At 46.1% G+C, this 27230-nt stretch overlaps 1 protein-coding gene across 6 annotated transcripts in view; it reads left to right on the forward strand.

The window, feature by feature from the left end:
* The window catches only part of ASXL2 (ASXL transcriptional regulator 2), a 134339-nt gene that overhangs the window by 36831 nt on the left and 70278 nt on the right, over positions 1-27230 (forward strand). For 5 of the 6 annotated variants that reach the window (XM_074820415.1, XM_074820410.1, XM_074820411.1 and 2 more), the window contains 2 exons: positions 16098-16206; positions 25419-25578. In XM_074820415.1, coding sequence (XP_074676516.1) covers positions 16098-16206; positions 25419-25578 — 269 coding nt within the window. Of the gene's footprint in view, positions 1-9682; positions 9877-16097; positions 16207-25418; positions 25579-27230 lie in introns of those variants that run through there. The other variant, XM_074820413.1, reaches the window with a different exon arrangement.

A 27230-nucleotide genomic window follows, 5' to 3' on the forward strand; every position in this document is an offset into this window, starting at 1 on the left:
AAACCAACACCAACTGGGAAAGTTCTGTAAGCTTGAGAGCATGGGGTAGGTGGGGTACCAAGAGTTAGCAACAGAGAATCACCTTTGTTTGAGAAGTAGCTTTTTAAATTGAAATTGTTGCCATTGGACTTCATTAATCTCCTTGGGTGTGTTAAGAGCAATATAAGAGTATCTGAAGAGTTAGCACCTGTGAAAGGTATCTTTGGTAGCCTTTTCTCTTAACAGCCGTGAATGTTTTGATTTTCTTGGACTTTATAGGAGACACTGTGTAAAATACTAGCTTGTGAACCTCTGTCCAAACACAGGGGCTTTTCTGCCCAATTAATAATTAAGCAAGGAAATACATCCAAACACTAGCTCTATCGCAGTGACATGGTGCTCTGGCTACTCTTATTTCAGCTATTCGTGGAATTTCTAACATAAACCAAAACAAACTCTTAAACTACTTTGAGGGGGAAAAAAAGAATATTGAAGCCAAAGTCCCCTTTTCACTGGTCATATTTGGACTAGAGATAAGTGTCACGACCAGTTTGGTTTCAAGTTTTACCTGCCCTTCACGCAGAGACTAATTTATGCTTCTCATTGGCAAGTCGGTCCTTCCAAATTCCTTGCAAGATGCTCAGAGCATCCTTGAGGAGGGAACTTGCTTCCAGGCAAGGAGATGGTTATGTGAAGAGGGCTGGAGCTGCTCAGTCTGATGCCTATATAAATGAGCTGCACTAACTTTAGGCTTCCATAAGGTTTCTCAGCCAGTTTCCTGTATTTCTGCTCTCTTGCTAGCTGGAAATCAGAAGCCTGCTGTACTTCTGTGGTTAGTTTGTCCTCTGTGAGTGGTAATGTGAGCAGTCTGGCCTCCTGAGTGATGGGGGGAGCCACAGTGGTACTGCTTGCCCTCATCTGGAAAGAAAACATGGGGCTTTTAGCTCCTGTGGAGTTCAGAGCACAGAGCATTTGTATTACTCCTCCAGTACCTTGTGTGCTATGAAGTGAGGATCTTGCCTGAGTGGGGGAAAAAAACTCTGTACTCGGTCACTCTCTTGCAAGAGGAGAGAGGATGAGCTTAGGGAAACAGCTCTCTTGTTGACTCATCTTGGAAATAGGAGCAAAGGTCAGGCTGGAGCCTGGGCTGAGGTGATAACTGTAGGAAGAGGGAAGCTGCTTTACTGCTAGAGAATGTTCTTGCATCTCAGATTAAGGACCAACACAGGGATCTCTCCTCATTCTTAGCAGAAGGCTTTGCCACTAAAACATTGCCCAGCTGTTCTTCAGGACTTTGATTTCCTTCCCTTCTGCTGCAGAGCTAGGAACTAAGATGGGGTTGGGGGAGCCAAGTTGCATGCTCTTCCGTGCCTTGATTCTCAGGGCAGTTGTTCCTTCAACAGCTTGATGCTAGAAAATTCTTCCTCCAACATAACTCCCCTCCAAAAATGAACAAAGCTAACACATCCCCCACAGAGAAGGGGTGGAAGGAGGGTTTTCAAAAGGATGCAGGGTTCTTAAATCGTTTTGAAAGGATGAAGTTGGTACTGGATCCCACTGACACTGGGTGTGAGGATAGATTGTCTTGCAAAGAGTTTCCTCTCCCTATTAAAAGCTGCCCCTATCAAAGCTGTTAGACTTTCCTCTTTGTAAAAGCTGCTCTTTAAAGCCATAATGGGCCTACAATAAAAGGCAAAAAAATCTCCTCTAGGTGAAGAGAGTTACACTGATAACCAGTGAAAATGTATTTCTCATTTCTCTAACTTAAAAAATATCAGGAAAATGAGAACTGAAACTATCCAGCAATGGGAGAGCCACGCACCGTGTGTGGGGCGGAGAGCAGGGAGCCTCTCGTTCTTGCACCTGGCTCGCTGTGTGGCATATGGAGTCTGAGCCAAGCTCTTCCCCCTGCCTGGAAGGGCAGCTGTGCAAAACTCAGCATGAAGATTTGCTGGTCTGAGTCTACTGTGAGACTGCAAGTCTTGGATTTGAGTCTACTAATACAGTTTTACCTCCCAAAAAGCAGATAACTCACTTGCTCTGTAGATTCTCCAGTTCTTCAGTGTTTTCACAAGCCCAGAGGATATTAAGCATAGGCTGAATCCTTCAGCAAACTCCATAACGACTCTAGGTACTCTTATTTGCTTTCAAGAAATGAAGAATTTTCATCAGCTCAGTCTGATTCTGGTCATGATATTATAGTTGAGGAACATACACAGACCATTGTCCATCTTTAGACACATTTGACTAATACACGGAATTATCGTAGTAGAATATTTGATAGTTCATTTGATAATTTCTGGTGGAGTGAGCATGTCCAGAGTTTTGCCTTCATCCTTGATGTCTGTAGTCAGAACATGAAGGAAATGACTTCTTGCTGTGCAGTCTGCTTGCTGTCTCCTTTTAATGAATATCTGCACATTGGGACCTTAAAATTGTCTCTGTATTGAAGACATTACAGAGAGCTCGATTTTTGATGAAGGGTATCAGCGTGGGTCAGAGCAACCTTCATGGTGTTGCTGTTAAAATGACTTCAGGCCACTTGACATGCCGATGAGCTCATCTTTAGTGTTCCCTTGGTGTGTCCTCTGATCATCCGAGCTGTTGGCTGAAAACTACCGAGTCAGGCAGGACCTGAGAGGGGAAGAGTCTCAAGGCAGTGATGGGACCTGCCGCAGGTTTGCGTTTGCATCTCGCTTGCGCTGCCTTGCGACAGCAGGAAGCTGGGAAACTGGGAAGTAATGTGCTGAAGCGGGACAGCTAATTTGAAGCTTATTTTCCTGCTGCTGCCGTGCAGGGTAGAGGAGGTGGGAACCACAGGGAGGACCTGCCAGAAGTGCCTCAGGATGGCCCTACAGCAGCATGTCCTCCAGAGGACACTTGGGTTCCTGTAGCGTGCTCTGACCTTGGCTGACCACATAGATTCTTGAATACAAATTAAACACACCAATAAATTTTTTTTCTAGTGGCAAAGACTGTAATACATAGCATCTTCCTGTTGTGTGAGCAGGCTTTTCTGTGAAGGCGTGTTGACCAGCTGGTGCTCGGTACAGGAGGTGTTTGGAGGCGTGAGCAGCACTGTGGGACTTGTCCTCGAGGGAACTACAGGGAAGAATCTGCCAGGGAACTCCTTTCAGTTTATACCACCTGTCCTCGTATAGCCTTCCCGAAGGGCAGCTGTCTGCATCCAAGGACAAGATGAATTATTTTGGTGACAGCAGCTGACAGTACCATGGCCCCTCACCTGCCCTGTGCTGCAGGACCCCGTCGGGAGCGGGTGCTGGGAGGAGTTGTCCTTACTGGCCATTGAGGGTTTGGCAGGCAGCAGATTTGGCACGCTTGGTTTGTTTGCAGTGTTAATTTATTCAAATAAAGCTTTTCACAACTTCTTTAAAATAATATTTATGATCCAATTTGCCTGGTGATAGCTGTGGCGTGCCACAGTGTTTGCCAAAACCCCCACCTTTCTGTGTAGACCAGTCTAGAGTAGCAAGTAGCAGAGCAGGTAGCCTTGCTCTGGCAGCCCATAAGTAAACACCCCAGGAACCTTCTCCTGCCTGAGCTCTCTGTACAGCAGTACACTTAAAAGCTGCTACACCCTGCTTTTCGTAATCTGGTGGCTGGCATTTCTGGTGAGGATTCACTTCTATCAATAGCTTCTATAAAACAGAGCCAGGCCCTTCATGGAGGGACACAGCACTCAACTGGGAGGCAACGAATGCAGATTGCAAGATGGGAAATGCTGATTAGAATATGAGGGGAAAATTTTTTTTCCCATTAAAGTGATGACGCACTAGAGCAGCGCCAGGGAGGGCTGTGTGACCTCCACTTCTGGAGATCCTTAGGGTTGGATTGGACAGAGCCCTGAGACACCTGAGGTAGTTGCTCCTGCTTTGAGCTGGAGGTTGGACTGGTGACCCCCAGAGGTTCCCCCCAGTCTGAATGACTCTGTCGTGGTTCCCAGCCTCGACCCTCAGCAAAGTGGCCTCAGGACTGCAGTGCCTCTTGTAAGATCGTGTCACTGCAGTTCCTTGAAGCCATAAAGACTTATTTGTGGATAAGGAGTACAGCTAAAAGGGCTGCTTCTAGCATGTGCAGCTGGGTGTACCCTGTTAGTACAAAACAGCTTTGGTTTTCCCCCCTTTCAGGGTGGGAAGTTGCAAGTTAGGAGCTGGCTTGGAAGGTGCTGTAGCTCGCTGAAGCCATCAACTGGCAAACATTTAAATAACTTGACACATTCTTTAATCCACAGCTTGTTTAAAGGTAATCTTCAAATGAGCTGGAACACCTTGAGTTTGTGTCTCGTGGATCTGATATTGATAATGTTGAGTGTGTGTGTGTGGGATAGGACAGGGGCATCTGCGCTTCTTGATAAACCCCCAGGGTTGGGTTACCTGAGCTCTCTCTACTTAGATTTTTTTATTTTTCATTCTGCTGGAAGAAGGGTGTTATAAAATGTCCGTAAAGACATTACTAACCTCTTGGGGTTGTCATGTGCAGGACTTCTGACAGCTGGGCTTCTGAGGCTCTTTCCTGACGTTCTGCTGATGGGAAAGGGGCATTTGTTGGAAGCGGGTGCCTTAGGGCCAACCTTACAGGCACGCACACTTTAATTGCAAGACTCTTCTTCAGCTCTGCTCTATTAGTTACTACTGTAAGCCTTCAGGAGAAGGGGCTGGCAGCAGCAAAGGCCAATAAATGCTGGTGCAGTAAGTTCTTGCAATTTTTTCCCTTTAGTCAGCTGAAAGTTGGATTTGGCTTTTTTCTGGAGAAAATAAACAGTTATCAACTTACACTTTTAACAGAACACCACCAGAACATGGTATTCTCTTTGAGACCTTCATGATGTCTTTAGATGTAAGTGGAATTTATGTGTAAAGTCTCTGGTGTAAAGTAGAGGTTAAAGCTATTTTTGGTCAAACGGCTGTCAAGTGTTAGTCATAGTGGTAGTTACAGATTAATATTTAACGAGGTTAGCAGTATGTTTGAGTGTCTCTTCTGGACACTCATAACTATCCTGTTGTTCAGAATTTTCTCCTGTGAACCAGACAGGGGGTCCCTACCAGAATTTTTCCTGAAGTGAGGAAAAGCTGGAGATGCAAATTCTGCCCCTTGAACACTTTCTCCTGGCACCACCAGCTCCAGCCCACCTTGTCTTTCGGTTCTGTATCGTGAACCTTTGTCAGCCGACAGTGCCCATACGTCATGAGGAGCCTGGTTTGCTCCCCACAGACTGAAATGCTGATGTTCTTGAGGGACACGCTGGGTTGGGCAAACCCTCGCAGGGCATGTTCCTTTTTTGCTTCATTAGCATTAATTCAACTAAAAGTTGAATTAGCCACAGGTTTCTGTACCTCTCGGTGTCTGTGCAAAACATGGAGATAAGTTACTGGATGCCGTAAATAAGACATGTAGGGGAAAACGTTGGTTTGAAAAATAACAGTTCAAGGAAGATGGTTATAGAGAAAGGTAATGTTGTTACCATTAGCAGGGAGTGTTAAATACGTCACTGTATGTAGGAGAAACTCTGACTAGGTGACTCTTCCCTATCCCTTATAAAGGTGTGAAATCCATAATGAACACAATATTCCACTTCTCTCATCCTGACTGAGACTCCAATAGTGGCAGTTTTTGCTGTCTCCTCAAAATAAAATTACACATCGGTTTTCATCCTGTGAAAGAGTGTATTAGCTGCTGCAAGGAGAAATGTGGGGTGTAGTGCTCTGCTGATGAACGCTGCAGGAATCGAACAGGTTGACTCTCTCTTCTAGAAAACACTAGAGCCAAGGTCTCAAAACATACCTAGATCTAGGATTTATCTTTGGTATGAACTGGCTTGTGGTTCTGTAGCAGAAATACAAAGAGAGGGAAGCCAAAAACTTTGAAATTTTAACTCTGTGCCCCAAAAGCCTTAGAGGAAGGTACTTCTATCTGGATTCCTCCTTCAAAATCAGGAAATGCTGGTTTCTGCATAGTCCCTCAAGGATGTATGTGAACAGCACACCAACAAGTACCTTACTTGTGGATGCTGTGTTAAGGTGGAGCTGATCAAGTGCTGTAAACCTTAAGGTACTGCTTACACCTGTAAACCACATCTAAAAGTCAGACAGCTTCTTACGGGGGTTTTAATCTTACCCAGGATATCAGAGTCTACTGATGTTCCTGCAGGTCAGATTCAGTTGTCACGGTAGACCATTAATTAAAACCATAAATAAAGTCCTGACTTCAGTGTGTGTCGAAGAGCTTTATAGTGTTCCCTAGACTGATCCTCACCCACGAGTGCTGCCTGGGCCCTCTCTTACACCATGGGCTGCCTGCAGCCCCATCTGAACTCGCTGCCATCGCCGGCTGCGCTCGCCTTGCTTCGATCTTGCACAAATTCCCTTGAACTTCGAGTGCTGGGGTGTTAAAAATTGGCTTTACAGCATGGAACACCTGCCCCCAGCCCCACGACTGGGGAAATATTTAAATGAGGCCAGTGGTGTATTAGCTTGCATTATTAATGCCTTGGTGAGACCGTGGATTACCCTTGGAGGTGATGAAGCAGCACGTGCTCGTTCCTGCACCAGAACTATTGACTTCATTAAACTCCTACCAGTCTGGCTCGCTCCTCTGGGTTGCAGGGCTGCTATTTTACCCAGAGTTGTGAGCTGTGAGTAGTGCTGAGGGTGTGTGAAAGAGGAAGTAAATTCCTCTATCTCTGTCTCTCTGCATGTGAGATTTCCAAAGGCTCCACCTGACTTCTGTAAAAAGTTCATTAACTGGCAAAGGTTGAAAATAATGCATCTGGGAGTCGCCTGGGGTCGGGAGCTGTATGCCAGCTTCTGTGAGAATAGACTGAAAAAATCTGACAGGTCTTCCTCCCCCAAGTCTGTTTGATATAACCTGGTTTTAGTATTACCACAGATCTGCCCCAAACCTTTTACATGTGGTTCTGGTGGATGGGGGGGGAGGGTTCATATTGATGACTAGACAACTGTTTTGCTCAAGTTTTTAAAGGGGTGTTTCTCTCCTTTTTTTGGGTTGCACTCCAACTCCAGAAGGTAAGAACCACTGCTGATTGTTCTAAAGCTACTCTTCTCTATTAACGCAAGCTGCAAAAGCCTTAATTAAAAGAGCAACTGCTTGTTTCAACACAGACTTAGAAACCAAGTAATGGTAGTATATCTGGTGTTAATGCTTCTGTTCCCTTAACCTGCCTTTCCTGCATGCCGTTTGCATTGGCGCTGCAGTGCGATGCAAACTGAAAATCTTCATGTTTGTAAAGTCTGTGGAAAATGTCAGGCTAATAGCATGTGAATGCTCAGTGTCTTACAAATTAACCCTGCTGTCTGCAAACCTGTGTTTGTGGGGAGGGGGGTGCTTGATTTGCATGATGTATTTTTGTGCATCTTTTGTCTCGGGGACCTTTGGCACTGTGTGTTGGATGAAGGAGAATTTAACACGTAAAATAAGCTGCTTTTCTAAATCATGAATGTGTTTAACAAGCTTGAAGTTGGTACAGTGGTCTCTGCTTACAATATCTCTCCGCTCTCACACTTCCATAGATCTGAAACTATTGTTTTTTAAAAAATTCATATTTTAATGTACTAATAAACCAGAAGCTATTTGTGTGAATGATTCAACTAGAAAATGGGGAAGAAGGGAATGCTCAAAAGAACAAAATGGGAAAAACCTTCACCCTTAAACACAGTCTAGTTCATTTGGGCATTTTTATCTTGTTACACCAGCGTGCAGTGACGATGTAAGATGAAGACGCTCGCTGGTGGATGCACTTAGATAAAGCTTCCATTTAGAGCAGAAGGCAATAATTAACTCTCCCCTGGTGTTGAGGTTGCCAAGTGCCACGGCACCGAACTGGTGTGCAGCCAGGGAACTGGGGGTGCTGGCATCAGGAGCTGCCCCTCCGTCTGCAGGATGCCCTGGGAGGGGGGGGGTGGGCTTGCTCTGGAGGGGATCCTGAGGTAGGAGCCTGCACAGGGACCTGCTGGGTCCACCACGCTGCTGCACACGCGGAGAAATACTGTGAAATCTGCTCACCAAATTAAAAAGGGAGCTTCTGTATAAAGTAACCTTTTGATAGACAAATACACCTTGCGTGATGCTCCGAGGGCAAGGGTTGTAAAAGTTCAAATATATCAACGGCTGAAAAACTTCCCTCCGGTGTCCTATCCACATGTGAACAAACAGAAGTGATTTGGTCAAATTTTATTTTAAAATCAGACCAAGTCAGGTCGGTCCCTGAGGTCTCGGGAGCCAGGGGTGCTGCAGTGGGATGGAAGGTGTGGGAAGAAACGCTCCACTGCCTTCCTCCCCTTCAGCAGGCAGCTGCTCGGAGTAGAGAGTCCTCCCCTTAACCTCGTATACTTTTGCCACTCTCAGAACCCTTTTTTCCTGCTCAATCTGAAGAAGCTTTGAATTTAACGTGGAGTGTAAAATGCCACGATTTAATGATGGCTTAAATCTGGCAGTTCTCAGGAGGAAAATTTGGTATGTACGTGTCTGAAATGTTAAGTGACTTAGAGAAATACTCAGAGGGGTGTGAGCTCAGAATATGTTTTTCTTATGCCATTGGCCTTACAACTACCTCTTAACTACAAAAATTATTGTGACGCTGTTTTAGCCCTTTCAGCAGCCCAATAAAATAAGGAAAAAATGTGCCCGTTCTGCAGGTGGAGGGACTGTCACCTGCTGGAGATCACTTTGAGAGCAGTGTTCTAATTCATTAATGGCAGATGTGGAAAATGTTAGTTTTTCAGAATAGAATAAATATTTAGAAGTTAACAAAATCCCTTTTTCAGTCCATAATGTAAAAAATATAGTTTATGTGGCAGTCACAGGCTTAGAGGCAGGTTTATAAATTCAAGTAAATCTGTTAAATTGGTTGTTTCTAGCTGGCAAGCCAGTATTAGAAGGGAATAATTACTGAACCACCATTTTCAGTGAAAGGCAGGACTGCTGAGCGCAGCAACAGTAGCAGAACGATTTGGAACTGAATTTATAACTGAAATAGCCACTTCACAGGCACTTAATATTTGCCCCAACACAGCAAAATAAGTAAGTTAAGACCCTGCTGTTGAAGGTGCTGCAGAGCTAAAAGGTCAGTGCCTGCTCTGATTGTAGCAGAGTTTAAGAACAGGTGTTTGTTTACTCACCTGGTGAGTATTGACGGGCACTTGCTTGTACCGAAAACAGCATCTGTAAATGAAAATATTCTTGATGCTGTGGTTTAAAGCCAATGTCAGCACTTAAACCATCTTTGCTTTTGACAAAGGCAGCTTTGAATGGGTGGCTGTGTTACTCCTTAGTTTTTCTCCAGCTGAAATATACTGCGAGTGGGGGTAATGGGTGAGTTATGGAAAGGTAAAATGGCTGAAAACATCAAACAGCGAACAAATCGGCTTTTCCCAGTTTCCGTGATGAAGATCCTAGGACTAGGCACGAGAGCTTGGATTATGGTCCTTGTACCAGCACCACGAGTCCTGTTTATGCTGAGTTTGCTGTCTGTATTTCGGCAGATTTACTGAAAGGTTGAGCTTTTTTTAGCTTTTTGAGAAGTAAAAACTAGGAAGTTTCAGTATGTACTGGTAGCGCCATGGAAACCCAATTAATCCTAGTAAAGGTTGTTATAGTTACCTTTTCATCTACTAAACTGTTGTAAATATTTTTTTTTTACTTTAATGCAAGCTCATTTCAATGAACAAAGCCTCTAGTTGACTGTTTGCATCAGCTGAATTCATCAGCCTAAGCAACGCTGTTCTGATCCGAACCATCCCAAGAAGTATTCCTCAGCTGAGATGGGAACCAGTATAAACAAAGGGACATTTATCTGGATTTTCCCAAGGGTGCTGTTTATTTGTCAGTGGGCTGGCACTGAGCACTGGGTAACTGGTGAAGGTGAGCATCCCATTTGTTATCAGGGTAGTTCAGATGGGTTTGCTGTTTTGCTGTCGCTGTCAGCTACCATGCTATTCCCTGTTGGAATAAAAAGTGTAGATGATGCACTGCTGTGAGTGCATAAATGACAATGCAACTAAAAATCCTTTCCACTCACAGAAGCACAAACACAGCTCATGTAGGCATGCACCTGAAATGTAAAATTGTTAAAAATATTTGCCTAGAAAAAGCAGCAGCGCGCTGTTACCGTTAGCAGCTGAACACCTCAGCCCCGGATTGTTCCCCCCAGTTGGATTCTTGCCTTCTGTGATGAACCGCACTAGGAACGCTTCTGCTGAAGGCTTTGTCAAAAATGACTGTTAGAAGCATTAGATGACGCACCAGTAACGTTGGACGTGGAGGATGTCCTAGTAAATTATTTTTTATATCAGGAATTTATCCTGTTTTCATCAGCAAAATGCTTTTGTTGTCAGAAAAGTGACCTGAGACAACAGAAGCACGTTACTGACATGAACCACTGAAATATCTGAATATATTTGAAGAGGCCTTGCAGTGCTTGACAGTCGGATGAAGTTACAATATCTTGATGGTGCATATAATCTATTTTCAGTGCATGAATGACATTGAGGATGAAAACAGTCCAGGTAGATGTAGCTGGCGGGAGAAGGAGCCCCTCTAGTGCTGGCACAAGCCCATTTACAAGAGAGGCAGGGCTTGGGAAACTTGAATTTTGTTCTGCCCCTCATTGAAATGTGGAATAAAGCAGGAGCTGAAAGCTTCACCCCAGCTCACCAGCGGCAGGAGCAGCTCAAGCTGAAGCTTTCCCTGGGCAGACACCGAGCAGTGAACCCCCTGCTACCTCCCCATAAAACCTGCCAGCTCAGTAATTCTTACCCTACCTCTCAATTATGCATAAGCCTAATGGGAAATAATGTGCTTTTCACACTATTTGTTAGATGTGAGGGTAAAAGTATTTATATAGGTTGCAAAACTTGCTGGAAGAGCACCAGAACTCTACTTGATTAGTTGTAAAAATATAGGGTGTGATATAATTTTAATAATTTTAATAAAACATCCTGTCTAACTCTTCCTATAGCAGCTAGTTCCTGGGGGAAACCCTACCGGTTCAGTAAAATCTGAAGTGTGCCCTGTCTAGATGAAGCATCTTAATTCAAGTGCACTGCTTTATATAAAAAAACCTTCCAGCTGGATGCCATAAAACTGAGTTTGGAGTCATACCTGCTGCTTTCTTAAACATTGCATCCCAGCTGATTGCCAGTTGAATTAGTGGAAGAAAATGTTGTTTTCATTCATAAGCCTTCCCTTGTTTCCAAAAAGAGAGAAAACCCCCAAAACCTGCACCCTAGGTGTAGTGTTGAAGGAAGCCCTGGGGGGGTTGTAGGGTGCTGTGCTGTTTGCATTCAAATTCGGCCTGTTTCCAAGCTGGGGTAGGCAATAGCTGTGCTTTTAATAGTCATTTGCCCCAAATTGCCAGCATCTGGGCAAATTTTGACCTTGCATTTAACTGTGAGAGTGAGATCCCTCTGCTGCCCACGGCCTCTCTGTAGCAGTTGTTAATATTAGGTGGAAACGGGGCAGTCTGTGAGAACAGAGGGATAGGGAAATTGAACACAATAGGAGAAGTAATAATTGGCTTGAGCTCATTTTGGAAGATTCTTAATTAAATATCAACAGTCCTACATGGAGAGAGGGCAGGAGAGGCAAAGCAGCCCTGGGACTCGGTGAGCGTTAGCTGCGGGGGGGGGAGCTGGTGGGAGGGATAATGTTTGCTCAGGTCCCTTTGGGAGAATTTGATGTCGGTGAGTGTGGATATCCCCTTCTCCTTTCTCCTCCCACCGTCACTGCACGCGCACTGTCCGCCCGTGCTGCGCCGGGATGTCGAGCAAAGGTGCTGTAGGTAGCTGGTGGAAGAGGAGCCTGCAGTGAGGCTGTCCTCAAAAGCAGTAACGTTATTCCTGCCTCTCTAAACGGAGAGGGCTTGTGCATCCCCACCTCAAACCCCTCATCTTCAAGCCAAGAACCACAACTTGAGCTTATTTCAAGCCTGGGGCGATTGCTGACCATGATCACAAAACTGGGGAACACTTTGGTTCAGAAGCTTTAGAAATCAAGTTTGGGGCTTGACCTCTCACGTATCCAGTCCCAGGAGGGGAGGTGAAGGAGCACAGCAGTTAGGAACTCGTCATGTCACAGCCTTACTGAGCTCCACTTAATCTTTCTGAAGGATGAATCCTGTTCTGAGAGCCCAAAGGGCCTGGTACAGCGGTCAGCAGTGCTGGAGGCTGACGGCGGCTTTGCAGGCAGAGCAGCGTGGATCTGGGTGGGATGGAAGGGATTGAAGTGAAACAGGGGGTAATGATCAATCTGGAGCAGGCAGGAACTTGGTTTCCACTTCACTTGCCTCTCAAAGTACTGGTTTTGAGGTGGAATGATGGGAAACTGCCAGACGTGGCTGATGAGCCAGTGTGTGTTCCTGGCAAACAGAGGAGATGGCCTTCATTATTTAAAAAAAAAAAAAAGCAATGAAATAAATGTCATAACAGCATCTAAGTTCCTAAGGCTGGTTTTAGGCAGCTATTGCACTTAAAGTAACAAAAGATAGGCTGTGTGCAAAACACAGGTAGTTGGAAAAAGTAATAAGTGAATGTTAGGGGGTTCTGAGCAAAGGGGCAGCAAAGCACAAGCAAGGGGTGAAATCTTTCCATTCAGGGGAGAGCAAGTTTCATTTCTGAGAATAAACGTAACCATGGTCTCACTGCATCTTTATTTGTTTGCCCACAGCTCTGGCAGTTTGCTACACCCCCTTTTATCAAAGAAAAACACCCCAAGTGCTTTCCCATGGGCTGGGGGCAGGTGTAGTACAGCCCCCCTGGTTTGGGATTCATCCAAGTTCTGCAGTGAGCTTGTTTTCAAATAGCTTTTTTCTTTGGGTGTGGGGTTTTTATTTTTCCAGTTTGGAGGTTTGTATGTCAAATCAAGATCCGGATCAGTGAAGTTGGAAGCTGCTCACGTAACCCTGCAGCAGCAGCCACTTTCCTGTTGGCCTGCAGCTGCGTTGAGGGAATTGGTTCAGAAGCACAAATTGCCACCCTGCACCCGGAGCGGAGGCTTAAACGGAGTGATAGCCATGGAAAAATATGGTTGATAGGGAAGGACTCGTGAGTACTCGCTCATAGAGGCAGAAAGGATGTAATACGAGGTGAAGACCATGTATCTTACACCCAAATTGAACCCATTTTTTCTGAAAGTTCAGTGGGATTTGTTGACTGATTTTTTTAACTTTTAAAATTTTCAAAATAAGCTTTATGAAAGTCTAGAGTACCGTTACATTTGTGCCAGTTTTCCAGAAGAGCCTGTAGAGGAAGGCACATAACTATAGATGGGTAAACATGGGGAGAGAACAAAAGGCAAAAATAGTGGATAAGCTGTTAAACAATAGAATCAATTCAGTAGGAGCAGTGTAGATGCCAGATGAGTGTAGCTTTTGTAAAGATAAATCCTGCCAAGGCTTCATTCCTTGGTGAGCTTCCAACATGTAGCTGTGCCTAGACTTTTGTGAAATGCTTGGCTTGACGTTGATATTCTGCTCTGATACAGTTTTGAGAAAGAATGTGCTCCGTGAGCTAAAGGTCAGGTACGTGGCAGAGCTCTTCTCGCTGCCCCGGAGCCTCCTGAACACGGGAACGCTTCGGTGTGTTCCGTGCTATTCAACACGCTGTTAGTGAGCAGAAAAGACGTGTGAAATGGCTTCAGATAGTTTCCTAGGTGCAGTGATAGGAGGGGTGAGGATGAACAGCAATGGGAGAAGGACAGGTATATTGTTTATACTGCCGGATGCGGCTGGGCCTGTAGGAAATATCCTTGTGTGCAGTTCTGGCGTGGTACCTGCGTGCAGAAACCGCATCCAGGAGCAAAGATGAGAAGGGTGTACCCTGGGGAGCAGTGCCTTTGGAAAGAATCTGGGGTTGCTGTAGGTAATCCCCTTGAATTTAGCTTCCAGGGAGACCCTGAGGCTTTCTGAAGAGAGGATTAGCCTTGGCGAAGCTGCTGTGAGAAGGGTTGTTGCCAGTTCTAGGCGTTGGATGGGCTGCCCAGGGCAGGGGGGGAGTCCCCATCCCTGGAGGGGTTGAAGAGTCGGGTTGACCCAGCGCTGAGGGATCTGGTGGAGTTGGGAACGGTCAGGGTGAGGTTCATGGTTGGGCTGGAGGATCTTCAAGGTCTTTTCCAACCCAGATGATTCTGGGATTCTGTGATTCAGTTGTGTTGCATCTGTGGAAGTCGCTTCACCGTTGGGGAAGGTGCTCAGAAAAGCCGTGGGAGCGGCGGGGAGCAATGAGCCCAGAGCTGGTTTCGGTGAGGTTAGTCGAGGAAGAGGTCATCTGTGGCGTGCAGATGTATTTAGGAGAAGCTTATATTCAGCGATAGGGATTCTGGCTGGAATTTCGACCTCGATGCACCGTGCCTGAAGACAGGCAAGGATTCTTGGCAGGGATCAAAGCGAGGTGCTCGTGTTACCGATTCCTCTGTTGTATCACGGCTGGCTGTCTCTCCAAAAGACACTTGTTAACCACAGGAATCGCTGGGTCAGTGTAAGAGTACCCAAGTGAAACGGAGTTTTGCCACGTAAGAGCCAAAACACGACGAGTGGGTGGTCCCTGGGTGCCTGAGGCTCCGCTGCTTCCTCCAGCGCCGCAGGTTTTTGCTTGAGCATCAGGCTGAGCTGCCTGCTAATGCAGTCAGATGAGCTTTGGGCTGGGCTTTAGCAAATTCCTTCCTCATCACGGTTTCCACTAGTATTTATTAACTAATGAGGCTGTTTTCTGACCCTTTGTGTGGACTAACGTAGATTTGCAGGAGGTCAGCTGGCCTGACTGAGGGCTGCGACCCCACCGAGATCTCTGCTGGTGGGGGAGGACTGCGTGTCCCCGCTCAGGCTTGTGCCCGAGCCTGGGGGTGTCCCGGTACAACCACCGAGCTCCCACAGAACTCTCGGTACTTCTCCAGTCCTCCTCTCGTAAAAGCATTTCTCCGGTGGTTCGTGAGCTGCCGTGTCTGTTCCTTGTGGGTCTCCTATTGCTTAGCTGGGACGTGCCGGGGCAGAGGAGACCAGACCTATTTCGGGATGTTGGTTTCTGCCTGGTCTAGACATCAGTAATTCAGCTGAGCTGTTGTGCTGCTCTTAGGCAGAGTCTAAGTCACCAGAGGGCTGTGCTCGTCCTCCCATTTATTTCCCTTTCCTCCCAGGGATTATTTCACCGCTTTTGACACGCTTTATTTGAATGTTCATAGTACAATTTACTACAGGCAAACAGCTATATCTCCTCCTGCTCAGGGATTTCCGTCAATCAGCCACACATTTAGGTTTTTGGGCAGTTTGAAGGTTCTGGTTCCAGCCTTTGCGACGACACAGTGTTGGGAGGGGAAACTTCCCGTTTAATTTCTGTGCAGGAGTTGTGCTCAATATCAATATGCTTTATGAGCAAGGACATCTCTTTAGTAGAGGTGTGATCAGCCTGCAGTGGGAACAAAAATTACCTGCCTTGCTGTGTCCACCTGATTTTGCTTCTGTCTACAGCAGGATGGGTTTAAAAAAACCAAACAAAGAAACCCCCACCAGCACCGGTGAAAAGACGGCTCTTCTGTCTCCGTTCTCCTGGCTGGGTTCACAGAGCTCCACTCTTTTCTGGGGAAATTGCATAACTGGTTTCCATTCTTTACCCACAACCCTTATTTCAGTATGACGTGGGTTTGGGTTTGGGTTTTTTTTTTTTTTTTTTTTGAAAAAAACGCACAACACAACTTTAAATATCTCTGCAGACAGTCGTTCGCTCACAGCAAATCTGCTCTGAGCTTCAGATGAGCAACGTTGAGTGTCTGGAGCTTTAAAAATGTTGTGATCGATTTGGTGTTTGGCCAAGAAGAATTGGAGAGCCTGAACTTGGGGGCTTTTTTGTTTGTTTTTTGTTTGGTTGGTTGGTTTTTTTTTTTCCCTGGGACTGGAGCATGGGTATGTGGACTGGTTTCACTGTTGCTTATTATGGCGGCTTCAACTTGTATTCTCCTCGGGAATAGAAGTTGGGTCTGGAATCTTTCTGCCTCTGCATGTGTGATGGTCAGGTGAGGGGCCATGATTGTCTCCCGGCAGAAGATTAACCCTGACCAAATACATTCAAACATTAACCTTGTGTTTTTGTTTTCAGTGGGACTTCTCCTCTTGCATGCCTGAATGCTATGTTACATACAAACTCCCGAGGGGAAGAGGGCATTTTCTATAAGGTCCCGGGGCGCATGGGAGTGTACACTCTGAAGGTAAGTGGCTCGGCTGGGGAATTTTGTTTGAATGCTCAGGGGAATTCTGTGTTTAAAAATACACTGGATTAGGATAATCCTGAAGGGGGAACTGTTCCTCAGTAGCGTGAATTGCAGCATAAACTCACCCTTCAAATGCAAACACTAAGTCTTCGTGCTCCTGCTAGTGAGCACGGGGGCACTGAAAGCACAATTGAAGGTGCTGGTTTTTATTCACGGCGGTGTACTTTGCAGATATTAATTACTATCCCAGATTTGAAAGAGTAATTGAAATTGTAATGAAATTTTAGACTTAAAAGGATAACTTTGTCTTCACCGATCTCAACTTTTATCTAGAAATGAAAGATTGCCTTATCCTCAGTCTGTGACTAGTAGGCAGAGAGCATTTGTAGGGAAAAAATGTGGATTCCTTGATTTATCTGTTTGGCATCTTTAAAAATAATCTTTATTTGCAACTTTTTACCCCAGTTAAACTAGCAGAAGGAAGCCTGCTCACACTGTTCTTGATTTGCTGTGAATTTGACTCTGAAGGCTGTGCCATCAGATAGGATTCCTCTCCCCACGCGTAGCCCTCTTCAGTGTAGGTGTCTCCGCTAGAACCGCTTTCCTCGTCTCACTCCACGCTCAATAGAGAGAAATAGTAACTGTTAAGATGAGATTCATCTCATCCTAAAATTTTAAAACATATGAGAATCTGTGCTTTACAAGTGCCAGTTAGATTACCAGTGGAGTCAACTAAGGATTGCCTTGAAAAAGATGTCCTCACTGTCATTGTCAAACACGGAGCCAGGTTGAGTCCTGTTCTCACCATTTCCCTCCCTCTGCCCTGTAAACTGGAAAAGCACATTATTCCTTGAGCACTTGTGTGTAACGTGGCAGCAGAGGACGTCCCTCTGGGAGCCGTGCAGTGGTGCTGGCCTACTGTCAGAGTAAAACATCTTCAGAGCTTCCAAAAATGGCATTGCGAGAGATCCAGCAAACTTCTTTCTTTGATCGTCGTTGTGCCAAGCAGGGGTTGACCTAATTTCAGTGCAATTAAGTGGAAGGACGTAAAACACCATTTTGATAACACATATGTTTAAGGTAAGGACTATCCGAGACACACCCGACAGTGAAGGGAGGGTAATTTTCTGTTTGCTGATAAACTGGACTGAGTCTTGCACGATTTGCTTCCCTGCAGAAAAGTGTGAAGTTTTACCTTCTAGGAATAAAGAATGCAGATTGGGATAATAGTGTCTTTTCAGAACATTATGACTTGGGAAAAGATCTAGATTGGGTAGTAGACAAGTAATTGAGTAACTGTCTGTGCATTCTGTGTCCTGATGTGGCAAAGCTGTGCTGGGAGTTTTCAGAGGAGAACAAAACTCAAGATGTAAAAAAATGCCTCTTGCAAGCATGTTGTTAGTGGGGTAGGTCATAGGCAAACTCCACGTCTAGAGGTTAAATCTAAGCAAAGTCCAGTTTAAGTATGCACTTGAGCACAAAAGAGGCTGTCAGGGTGGCTGCTGTAGTTCAGTTTTCCTCATGAAGTCTGCAAGTTAAAACTGATTATCTTTCTTCATGTTAAGCTTCAGCAAAGCTCCAGTATTATTTAACATAACGTAGGAGTAAGTTGGTTAAATGTAATGATTCGTATTAATTAGGAGGCTAGACTAGCTGCTGAGTTATTCACAGAATCATCTGGGTTGGAAAAGCGCTTGAAGCTCCTCCAGTCCAACCATGAACCTCACCCTGACCATTCTCAACTCCACCAGATCCCTCAGCGCTGGGTCAACCAAATTCCGAAGGGTTATTGTGTCCTGTGTATCTAAAAACACAGCGGTTTTGTTTCCTTCCTTGGGGCTGTGTAGTTGGGAGCACTGAGAAAGTCAGTACTGAAGGACAGAGGGAGAGGTTCAGCCCTGCTGCGCCAGTCCCAGTCCCCTTTGCCACATTTAGTCCCAGCACAGTTGCCAGGCGGAGCCTGGCTGGTGCATTGAATGAGAAATCCCTTGGAGGATCCACGAGGAACCAAACATGGTGCCTTAGGTAGCAGTTAAAAACAGAAAGCTTTGAAGGAGGGGCCTGACCATTCCCCAGGCGACGTGTTGTTACGCTGCAGTGGAGGAGAGCCAGGTGGGCAGTAAATCGCACTTCCTAAACGAGAAACTTGTGGTAAAATACTTGGTGAGTGAAGCGAAGTTGCTGTTGCATTTTTGCTGGCTCACTGAGCTGGGTTATGGTATCGCTGAACTGAGGAGTAAGGAGACTGGTAGGCTGCCAGCATCTTCCTTTATTTTTTTTTACCTTAAGACTTGATGATAAAGATACATAAAACAGATTGGAGAATTACAACCAGGGAGTGTGTCAGTTCTGTGGAACAGTGTTCGAAGGATTAGGTGTTTCCGTGGGGTTTGCTTAGTCCTGGTGGCCAGGAGATGCCCCAGAGGCGAATTCCTAATAGCAGCTAGCAATTGAACTAAATTTCACATCAATTTTTATTAATGTGATTTTATTGTTCCTCTTTTTTGTCCCTTTGTTTCTAAGTACCTAACCACCTCCTTTCCGCAAACCTTGTCTAATTATAGTAGTCAGGAGTGATCTGCAGTGCCTCTGTGAGGAGTCTGTTCTCAATCCTCCCCCAAAGCAGAGCACCCGAGGCATGGTTTACAGTTCAGGTCCCGAGCTGATGGAAAGGCTTCCCTTCTGCTAGGTGAGGTGTATTTTTGGCAGCAGCAAGCAGGGTGGATGTGGGGTCTTACAACTTTGGACATACTCATGCTTGACAGTAGTGATACAGGCAGCAAACTGAATCCCAAAATGACTGTTTCAGTGGTTTAGAGAGAATACCAAGCTTTGCGTGGGGAGGGGGAAGCAAAGAAAAACATTTAATCTTGTTAAAAATGATCAGGTGCTGCTGAAGGGACATGTAATGCCCCAAATCAGCTGTGCTTGCCCCAGCGCGGGGGTGTCAGTCGTGTCTTGTACAGCCCGGACAGTCTGCTTGAACCCCTGGGGACCATTAACTCCAAGTAGTCCTTAAATACTCCAGAACAAAACAAATTACCATGACCTTTAAATGCTTGAGGCAAAAGTGGTGAGTTTCTGGTAACTTCTGGTATTTGAGTTTCTTGTCATTGGTGTTTTTCGTGGTTTGCAAGGGCTGCGTGTGCGGGGTGAGCTTCGGGGTCTGATTTGGCTTCAGGCTGTACAGGTACGTGCCAAGATTTGGTTGTGCTTGGAAGGATTCACATTTCAATAGAGCACTTGACATACTGAGGGTCAATAGATAAATAGAGAAACTGAACGTTATTTTGGTAAATAGAAGGCCAAGTTGTACGCCTAAGGCAGGGACTTCTAGTAGAGCACATGGCAAAGATGGTCTTGAAAGGATTAGAGGTATTTAGTGTGTAATGGACGGTGAAATACTCCCGGAGAGGGGGAAAATTGGCAGTCGGGCAAAACTGTCATTCCTGGGAAATCCAGATGAGGGCAAATGAGCGGAGCGGGCAGGAGAAGCAGCGTACGAGTGGGACGGGATGGGGCAAACCAGGGCAGGGCTCGGTCAGACACGTGTCCTGGCCTGCTGCTGGTTACCACCACTGGCCCCTTTCCTACCTCTTTCTGTCCATTGCCCCACTTGGATCTTCCTCCACACCCTTCCCAAAACTTTCCTTTAGCAGTTTTGCATCGTCCCACAGCCCCCTTCCCCTGTCAATATCCCAGGTCCTCATTTTTCTCCATTTTCTCTTCATACTACTTCAGAAGTTCATGTTGGCCATCTCTGGAGCTGTGCTGGGGGAGGGTCCTGGTGGCTCATCAATGACTGGAGCTTCTTGGTCTTTGGGGTTCTCTGGTTCCCCCTGCTTCTCTGGTTTGTGTCTCCATGTATTTTTGTTGATTTTTTCCCCCTGTACTTTGCATTGAAAAGACCGATGAGTGGATAATGTTAGTGAAGTCAACGCTGTCACCTTCCACGAACACTGGTAGGATTTAGACTGCAAGTGGATGTGCTGATGCTGAGAAACTGGAGTCATTCTGGCAGGAGTTTGAGAAGGAAAAAATCAAAAATGAAAAAAGTATAATAGAAAAAAATCTGAACAAAACCATTATGTGAGGTGCAGCCACTTTGTGTATGTTTGTCTTGGAGCTTCTTCTCTTCTGACTGACTTTGTTTCTCCCTTGGATTCCTCTGCACCACTGCCATCGGGGCGGCAATGCCGGGGGTGTCTTTGCCTGAAGAGGGACGCGGGTGCTCCCTGTCCCCCTCCTTCAGCCACACTTCCTCTCGGTGGCACGGCAGCACGTCCCGGGGCACGGCAGCAGCCACGCGGGCCCTGCTTGTACGGAGCTTTGCCTCTATCCCAGCGACTTCCAGCCGTGCCGAGTGGCTGCAGGGCGCGTTATCTGCAAGTCCAGCGTGTCAGTTTGTTGACCTTCACGCAGACCTCTCGCCCCGATGATTTCCAAGGGTGTTTCTGCTGTCTTCACGCTTGCTGGTCCCAAATTCATTACTGATGTTGAATACAAAATAGCGTCTGTCCCTGTTTGGGGGATCGTGGTGTAGCTCTGCCCATGTGCATTTACCTTGGAATTTTTCCCTGCTATGTGGTGGATTTGCTGTTCACCAGCAGCCTGAAAGATTCCAGTCTGGAGGAAGATCCTTGACATGATATTTGGAGAAATCTGACTGGTTAAACTTTTACCCCACATAATAAATCCAGTACATCTTACCAGATGCATTTATAGGTCGGATAGTTGAGAGACCAGATTTTATTTGATTCTTGAGTACGGCTCACTAAAAGGAGTAAGTTTACTTATTGAAAGAAGAACAAGTTTAATTAGAGAAGATGGTTCTGCAGTTGAGGGTGCACTTCTGCTTCAAAACCAGAACTTGCAATAGGGTGAGCTGCAGCTGCACGGAGGAGTTGGGGTTAGTGAAGATCTTACACCAACTCCTTGCATGGAAATTTCTGGAGAATGCAGGATCCACAGTGCAGACTGGACACCGCATGCGAAGATGCTGGTGAAAACCTTTCACCGGTCAGAAGAGGCCCAGCTGGGACGGGAGCCGTTGACGTTGTCCGGGCTTTGTGAGCCGATGGGGCTGCGGAAGCAAGGGCAGGAGGGTGGTGCTGGGAAGGGACCTCTGGGGATGGTCTGGTCCAGTGGTTCTCGCCCTGTGGTCCACAGACCCCTGGGGGGCCACGATGTCATCACAGGGGTCTGTGAAGGCTTGAAGCAGGGGTGGGGAACGTGCAGCCTGGAAACATCTGGTCTGGCCTGCAGCAAGCACTGCGCCTCCTTCTCCCACAGCCCCCTCCCCTCAACGCTCCTCTCATACTCAGACACCCCCCCACGCCTGCCCTGACGCACTTGTATATTTGGTGCTAGGATGGTTGGTGGGACCCGCTTTAACTGGGTGGTTTTTCTCTTAAAGACACTTTCTTAACCCTCTTTGGGGCCTCAACGGGGCTGAAGTCTGTTCCTCCAGGTGGTGGCCCTGGACCTGTAAACAAAAATATATGGTGACTGATCACAGACAAACAAGGGGGCAGGTGAGAAGAATCGTAAAAACTTTTCATCAAATTTTAATGTAAAAATCGGCACTGAATTCAGAGTTAGCAGGTTAAAATACCATAAAATGGGCCATTTGAGCAAGAAGAGTGTTGATGCTATTGAATTCATAGGGAGTCATTGCATATGAATATCTTTAATCATATCTTTAATATATTGTATTATATCTTTATCATATAAATATAAACATATAAAGATATTATAATAGGAGTGTGTGCATTAACAGATTGACTTATTTCCCCTTCTCTCCAAATGTGAAGACCCTTCATGAGAAAATTGAAATAAATATTTGATGCAGTCTAGTGCTTTAAATCTTGAATTAAGTCTTGGTGGTCCTTGGCCCCAAAAGGTATTTAGAGGGGGTCCGTGGTGAAGGGAGGGTTGAGAACCCCTGGTCTGGTCCGACCCACAGGTTAATGCAGGGCCAATGCAGGTGGCTTGGGACTGTGTCCACTCAGGTTTTGAGTTCCTACGAGGACAAAGACCTTCAGCCTCTCTGGGAACCTGTTCCAGTATTTCATCGTTGTTGCAGTAAAGAAATTTTTACATGGAAGTGGAATTTATGTGTTACCTTTTGTGCCTGTCGCCTCTTGCCCTTTCTCTGGGCACTGCTGGGAGGAGTCTGGCTCCATCCTCTTTACCTGCTCCCACCAGAAGTGCCAAGTCAGGAAAAGCCAAGAAGTCCCAGCTTTTCAGCTGCCCCTGAGTTTCCCCCTTGCCTGGCAGGAGGGGAAGGCACCCTACACCCAGGCTTCCTCTCCTCTCAGCAGAAGACTCTGGAAGAGACATCTTGAAAAAAATTGAAATAGGTAAATGTGTAATTACTGCGTCTCGGGTGACTAAATTATCTTTCCAAAGCTTAAGCTATAGCGGAGGTTTAATGAAGGGAGTGTTAGCATTAGGAATATACAAGCTTAATCTCTGTCAACTTTGGTGACACTTGATATACAGATTTTTTTCCTGCTTTTGGTGATATCTTCCCTTCCACTGTGTTTCACAAGTAACTTTTAATGTACAGTTAAAAGAACTTTATTTCTGAAGTGTGGGATGAAAATACAATTGAATATCTGCCCCTATTAGTTCACCTTGGTGATGGAAGAAATCTGGAATTAATTACACTGGTAACACTTGTGTTGTCTCAAGTGCTTTTTGGCCTTAGATGTGGAAATTACTCATAGTTCTAGTTTCAGAGGAAGGACAAGAAACCGATTGTCTCCAGTTAAAGGGAGAGGTGTTTTGATTTACTTTCTCCAGCGGGCATTAGCAGAAGGATTTTCTCCTGTCCGATGCACACGGGCCTCTTTGTTTGCCCAGCTCTTACAACCACTGTCCTGTTTGCCTTGTCCAGTGAATGTTTAAAGTCTCAGTTACGTTACTAACGAGGAATTCAGGGTGACAGCATGATTTCAGGTATGTTGTGTGAAACAAAGAAATTCACTCAACGGTCAGAATCCAATAGAACCCTTAAGCAGTGCTGGGGTCACCTGGGGATTCCCCACCATACGGGCTCCCAAGAACTAGCAAGGGACATCGCTTTACAGACACACAAATCATACATATTCATTAGATTTCCTGGAAAGGGGTGTCTTAGGATAATGAGTTCCTGGAATTCATTTACACAGTCCCAGCACGTGTAGTGAAAATAGGGTGAGGGTCTTTGCTGGTTGAGGGAAGAAGTAAGCAGTCTTCTTCACGCTGGTCGCCAGCTGACCCTCTGTCCAGAGCGAGCGCTGTGAAGTAAAGTCCAGGTGCCTCCTTCCTAAATCAGCAGAATCATCCTCCCTAGACAGTATCTCTGTGTCCTTTTGTTTGAGTCCCCCTTAGCTTGCCCAGATGTGTCCAGGGAAGGCTTTGAGTCTGCTGTCAGGGATTTACATCAGGAGGTCTAAACAGACACAGAGGTCTAGGGAAAGAGCTAAGGGGTCCTTGGGAAACAAAAACCACAAGCAAAGCTTTGAAACAAACCAAGTAAAACACAAGCAAAGCTTTCATGCATCACAGTTTAATCTTAATCAATGATTGTCAGAATTACACTTGTTTGAGCCCTTTCACGTGTGACTTGACCGAGGTGACGGGTCAGAAGCGGAGGAGCGGGGATGAGCTGGTGCCTCTGGCCGCTGCTCAGCGCCTCTGCCAGGTGTCCGTAGCGGTTTGGGGTGGTTCAGCAGAAAAAAACCAGCCTGTTGCCACTGATTAGCACTAATCTACCACGTAGGTTAAGATCTGAATCCGGCGGGAAAAGCACTAGAGGGCAGTCTGGGTTTAGGCGTGGATGGGGCGAAAGCTGCTGCTGGTTCTCTGCGGGCTGTTTCCAGCCCAAACCCACGGAGGTGAAGGGGGTGACACCCCCCCCCCCCCCAGCCTCCAGCAGCCGTTTCTCCGCACACAAACACCTGCCAGACCCGTTTTTGGAAGGAGCTGTGCCGGCAGGCTGCTGTGGACCTCGTCGGAAAAATACCGTTGCGTGAGACACTGAGCTGTCAGACTGTGTGTGTGTTCTACCGTGAAGTTCAAAACTGTGCTGGGTTTGTGGTCAAGTGGGGGTGCGTTGGAGTGGGTGCTCACATAAAGCGACCTCTCTATATATGATGTAGCACACAATACAAGGAGTCTTTGGTGATTTTACAGGAACTTTCAGCTCTTAATTCACAGAATCCCAGAATCATTCAGGTTGGAAAAGCCCCTCGGGATCATCGAGTCCAACCCTCAGCCCGACTCTACAAAGTTCTCCCCTACACCACATCCCCCAACAGCTCATCCAAACGGCCCTTAAACACACCCAGGGATGGGGACTCCACCCCCTCCCTGGGCAGCCTATTCCACTCTCTGACCACTCTTGCTGGGAAACATTTTCTCCTCATGTCCAGTCTGAACCTCCCCTGTTGCAGTTTAAAGCCGTTCCCTCTTGTTCTGTCACTAATTCCCTGGGAGAAGAGACCAGCACCAACCTCTCTACAATGTCCTTTCAGGGAGCTGTAGAGAGTGATGAGGTCTCCCCTCAGCCTTCTCCTCCTCACACTGAACAGTCCCAGCTCCTTCCATCGCTCCTCAATATGATAAAACACACAGTACAAGGAGTCTTTGGTGATTTTCCAGGAACTTTCAGCTCTCAATTCATCACCAGTTTCAAAAGTCCATTGTATTCCACAGTTTTGACTAGTTCTTATCGTTCCGTTCTGATTCCTCTTCAGACAGCACTGTTCACTGATGCAGCCTTCGGTCATCCTGGTTATTTATCTTCTGAACAATCTTCATCATAATTCACTTTTAGACTTCTGAGAAAAGACTCATAATGTTCTATTTAACATATACTTAATCTATGTCGAGCTTTTCATTACCTAGCCTTTCTAAGTTGCTTAAACTGTCAATATTGTTCTTAGAGCACCCGTGCTCTGTTAATTAAGCCTATAAAACAATATCTATTTATTAATTATTCCTGCTATTAATAATATCCTAAGAGAAGAGAGTTTTCTAAAGCTTGTTGCTTTTACAAGAGGTGCAAGAGGCCGGAGGCTGAGCAGTTCTGACATTGCTCTGCAGCACAAAAAAAATCCCCAGTCAGTGCTTGGGAAATAAACCCACTACTTTTAATAATTTTGTTAATTGGGAGAGTTTATTGCAGAGGGGGTGATGATGTGTGTTTTCTCCATTTGCAGAAGGACGTTCCGGATGGGCTGAAGGAGCTCTCTGATGGCTCGGAGGAGAGCAGCGACGCCCAGTCCGACTCTCAGAGCTCTGAGAACAGCACCAGCAGCAGCAGCAGCAGCGACGGGTGCAGTAACAAAGATGGGAAGAAAAGCAGATGGAAAAGGAAAGGTAATTTTGCTGTTCAGGAGCGGTGATTTTAACAGGTGCCTGTGAAGGACTTGCAGGTTTTTATCCATCACATCTGTGGCCTCATAAAGACAGGCTGTTACAGTTAACAGCCTGAAATCTGAAATCTGCCGTCGGTGCTCGTGGATCGGTGCGAGTGCTGATGTACTGTTGTGGGCACCGAAGGGGGGGGGGGGTACCTGTAATTAAAGGTATTTAAGGCCTTGACACAAGTCACAGCCCAGCACACTGCATTTCCCACCTAGGAACAGGGAATCGATTTCTTCCCGGTTTTCTCTGCCACCCACCTGCTTTCCCAAGATTTCACCTTTTACTTTGGGCCTTCTCTGCTGCTTCTGGAGGCAGCACTGACTGGGAATGGGCACCGAGGCTCTGAGGTTAAAGCCTGTTACATTTGCTGATGGCTCCCGTAGAGTCTGGGCTTGAGCTGCTGCGCTCTGCTCTCCTGTCCTGTTTTGCAGTCCTTTTCCTCATAAACCAGGCAGTAGTGGGGCGTTCAGTCCTGTGGAATATTAAATCACACACAACCTCAGCTAACACAGCAAGCGGTGGGTTTTGCTCTGCTGATGTATCTGCGTGGTTGCTGACGTTGGGCGGTTCAGTGATGTTTTCAGGATTTCCAGATTCTGGGTTTTCTACAGAAGCAGTGCAAGAGTACCAAGTGGAGGAAATGGTGGGTTTTACTCTGGTCTGAACCCTGATGTCTTTGCCCCTCTGAGGAGGCAGCGTGTCTTGTCAGATACTGTCTTGCTGTTTCAGGAACAGCAGAAATCAGCACCTCTCAGCCAGTGCATGGTAATTTTTACATCCTATATTGGTAATAAACTGAAGCCCCCGTCTTGCCTGCCTCTGGTTTCAGCACCCACCATTTGACCGATGTCTGAATTCTCTCCCCATTCAAAATCCCACTCAGATACCTGCTTGTCTGCTTAGATGCTATGAGCTGAATTCATAAAAAAAAGCTGTAATAAAATGTGAGGATGTGACACGCATTGTTCCCTGGGTTGGGGAGAGTCTATTCACTAGAGTGGGGTTATTCTCCGTTAAAAATCAGCACGCTTTGTACCTTCCTTCACCCTTCAATCCCATCGCTTGCTTTCTCCTTTTCTCCCCAGTCATGCACAAAACTTCTTGGCTGAAGTGAAACATCATTTAAAACTTATTTCCAACGCTGTAGGATACCTGAGTGGAGGCTCGTGAGAGGTTGAAGACTGGCAATAGCCGGTGGGCTCTGCCGAAGCCGTTGGGGGGCGGGGGGGTGTTTGTGGTGGGGAGTCAGTGAACGAGAACCTGCTCTTACTGCACGGGTGCGTGAGGCTGACATGGACCAGACCCTGCCTGGAGCTTTCCCTGCAGGCACAATGCAAATAACAGAAGTATTAGGTAGAATTTTAAGCATTTAAAGCACTGTGAAAGTATAAAATGTTAAAAAAAATTTAGAAGTAAGACTTGACTCCAAATTCATCCTTCAAAAGGAAAGCTGTAGATAGTAAGGCTAAAATATTTTCATTTCTAACAAATTCTCTCAAAATATTTGGTCAGTAAGGGAGGGTTTTTTGGCTACTTTGCCTGTGTCTCCAATGTTATGGTATTACATAAAAACCTACAAGGGAACTTATGTATCTTTTAGAGAG

The sequence above is a fragment of the Strix aluco genome, chromosome 3 (genome assembly GCF_031877795.1).
Source record: "Strix aluco isolate bStrAlu1 chromosome 3, bStrAlu1.hap1, whole genome shotgun sequence".
In the NCBI taxonomy this organism is placed as follows: Eukaryota; Metazoa; Chordata; class Aves; order Strigiformes; family Strigidae; genus Strix; species Strix aluco.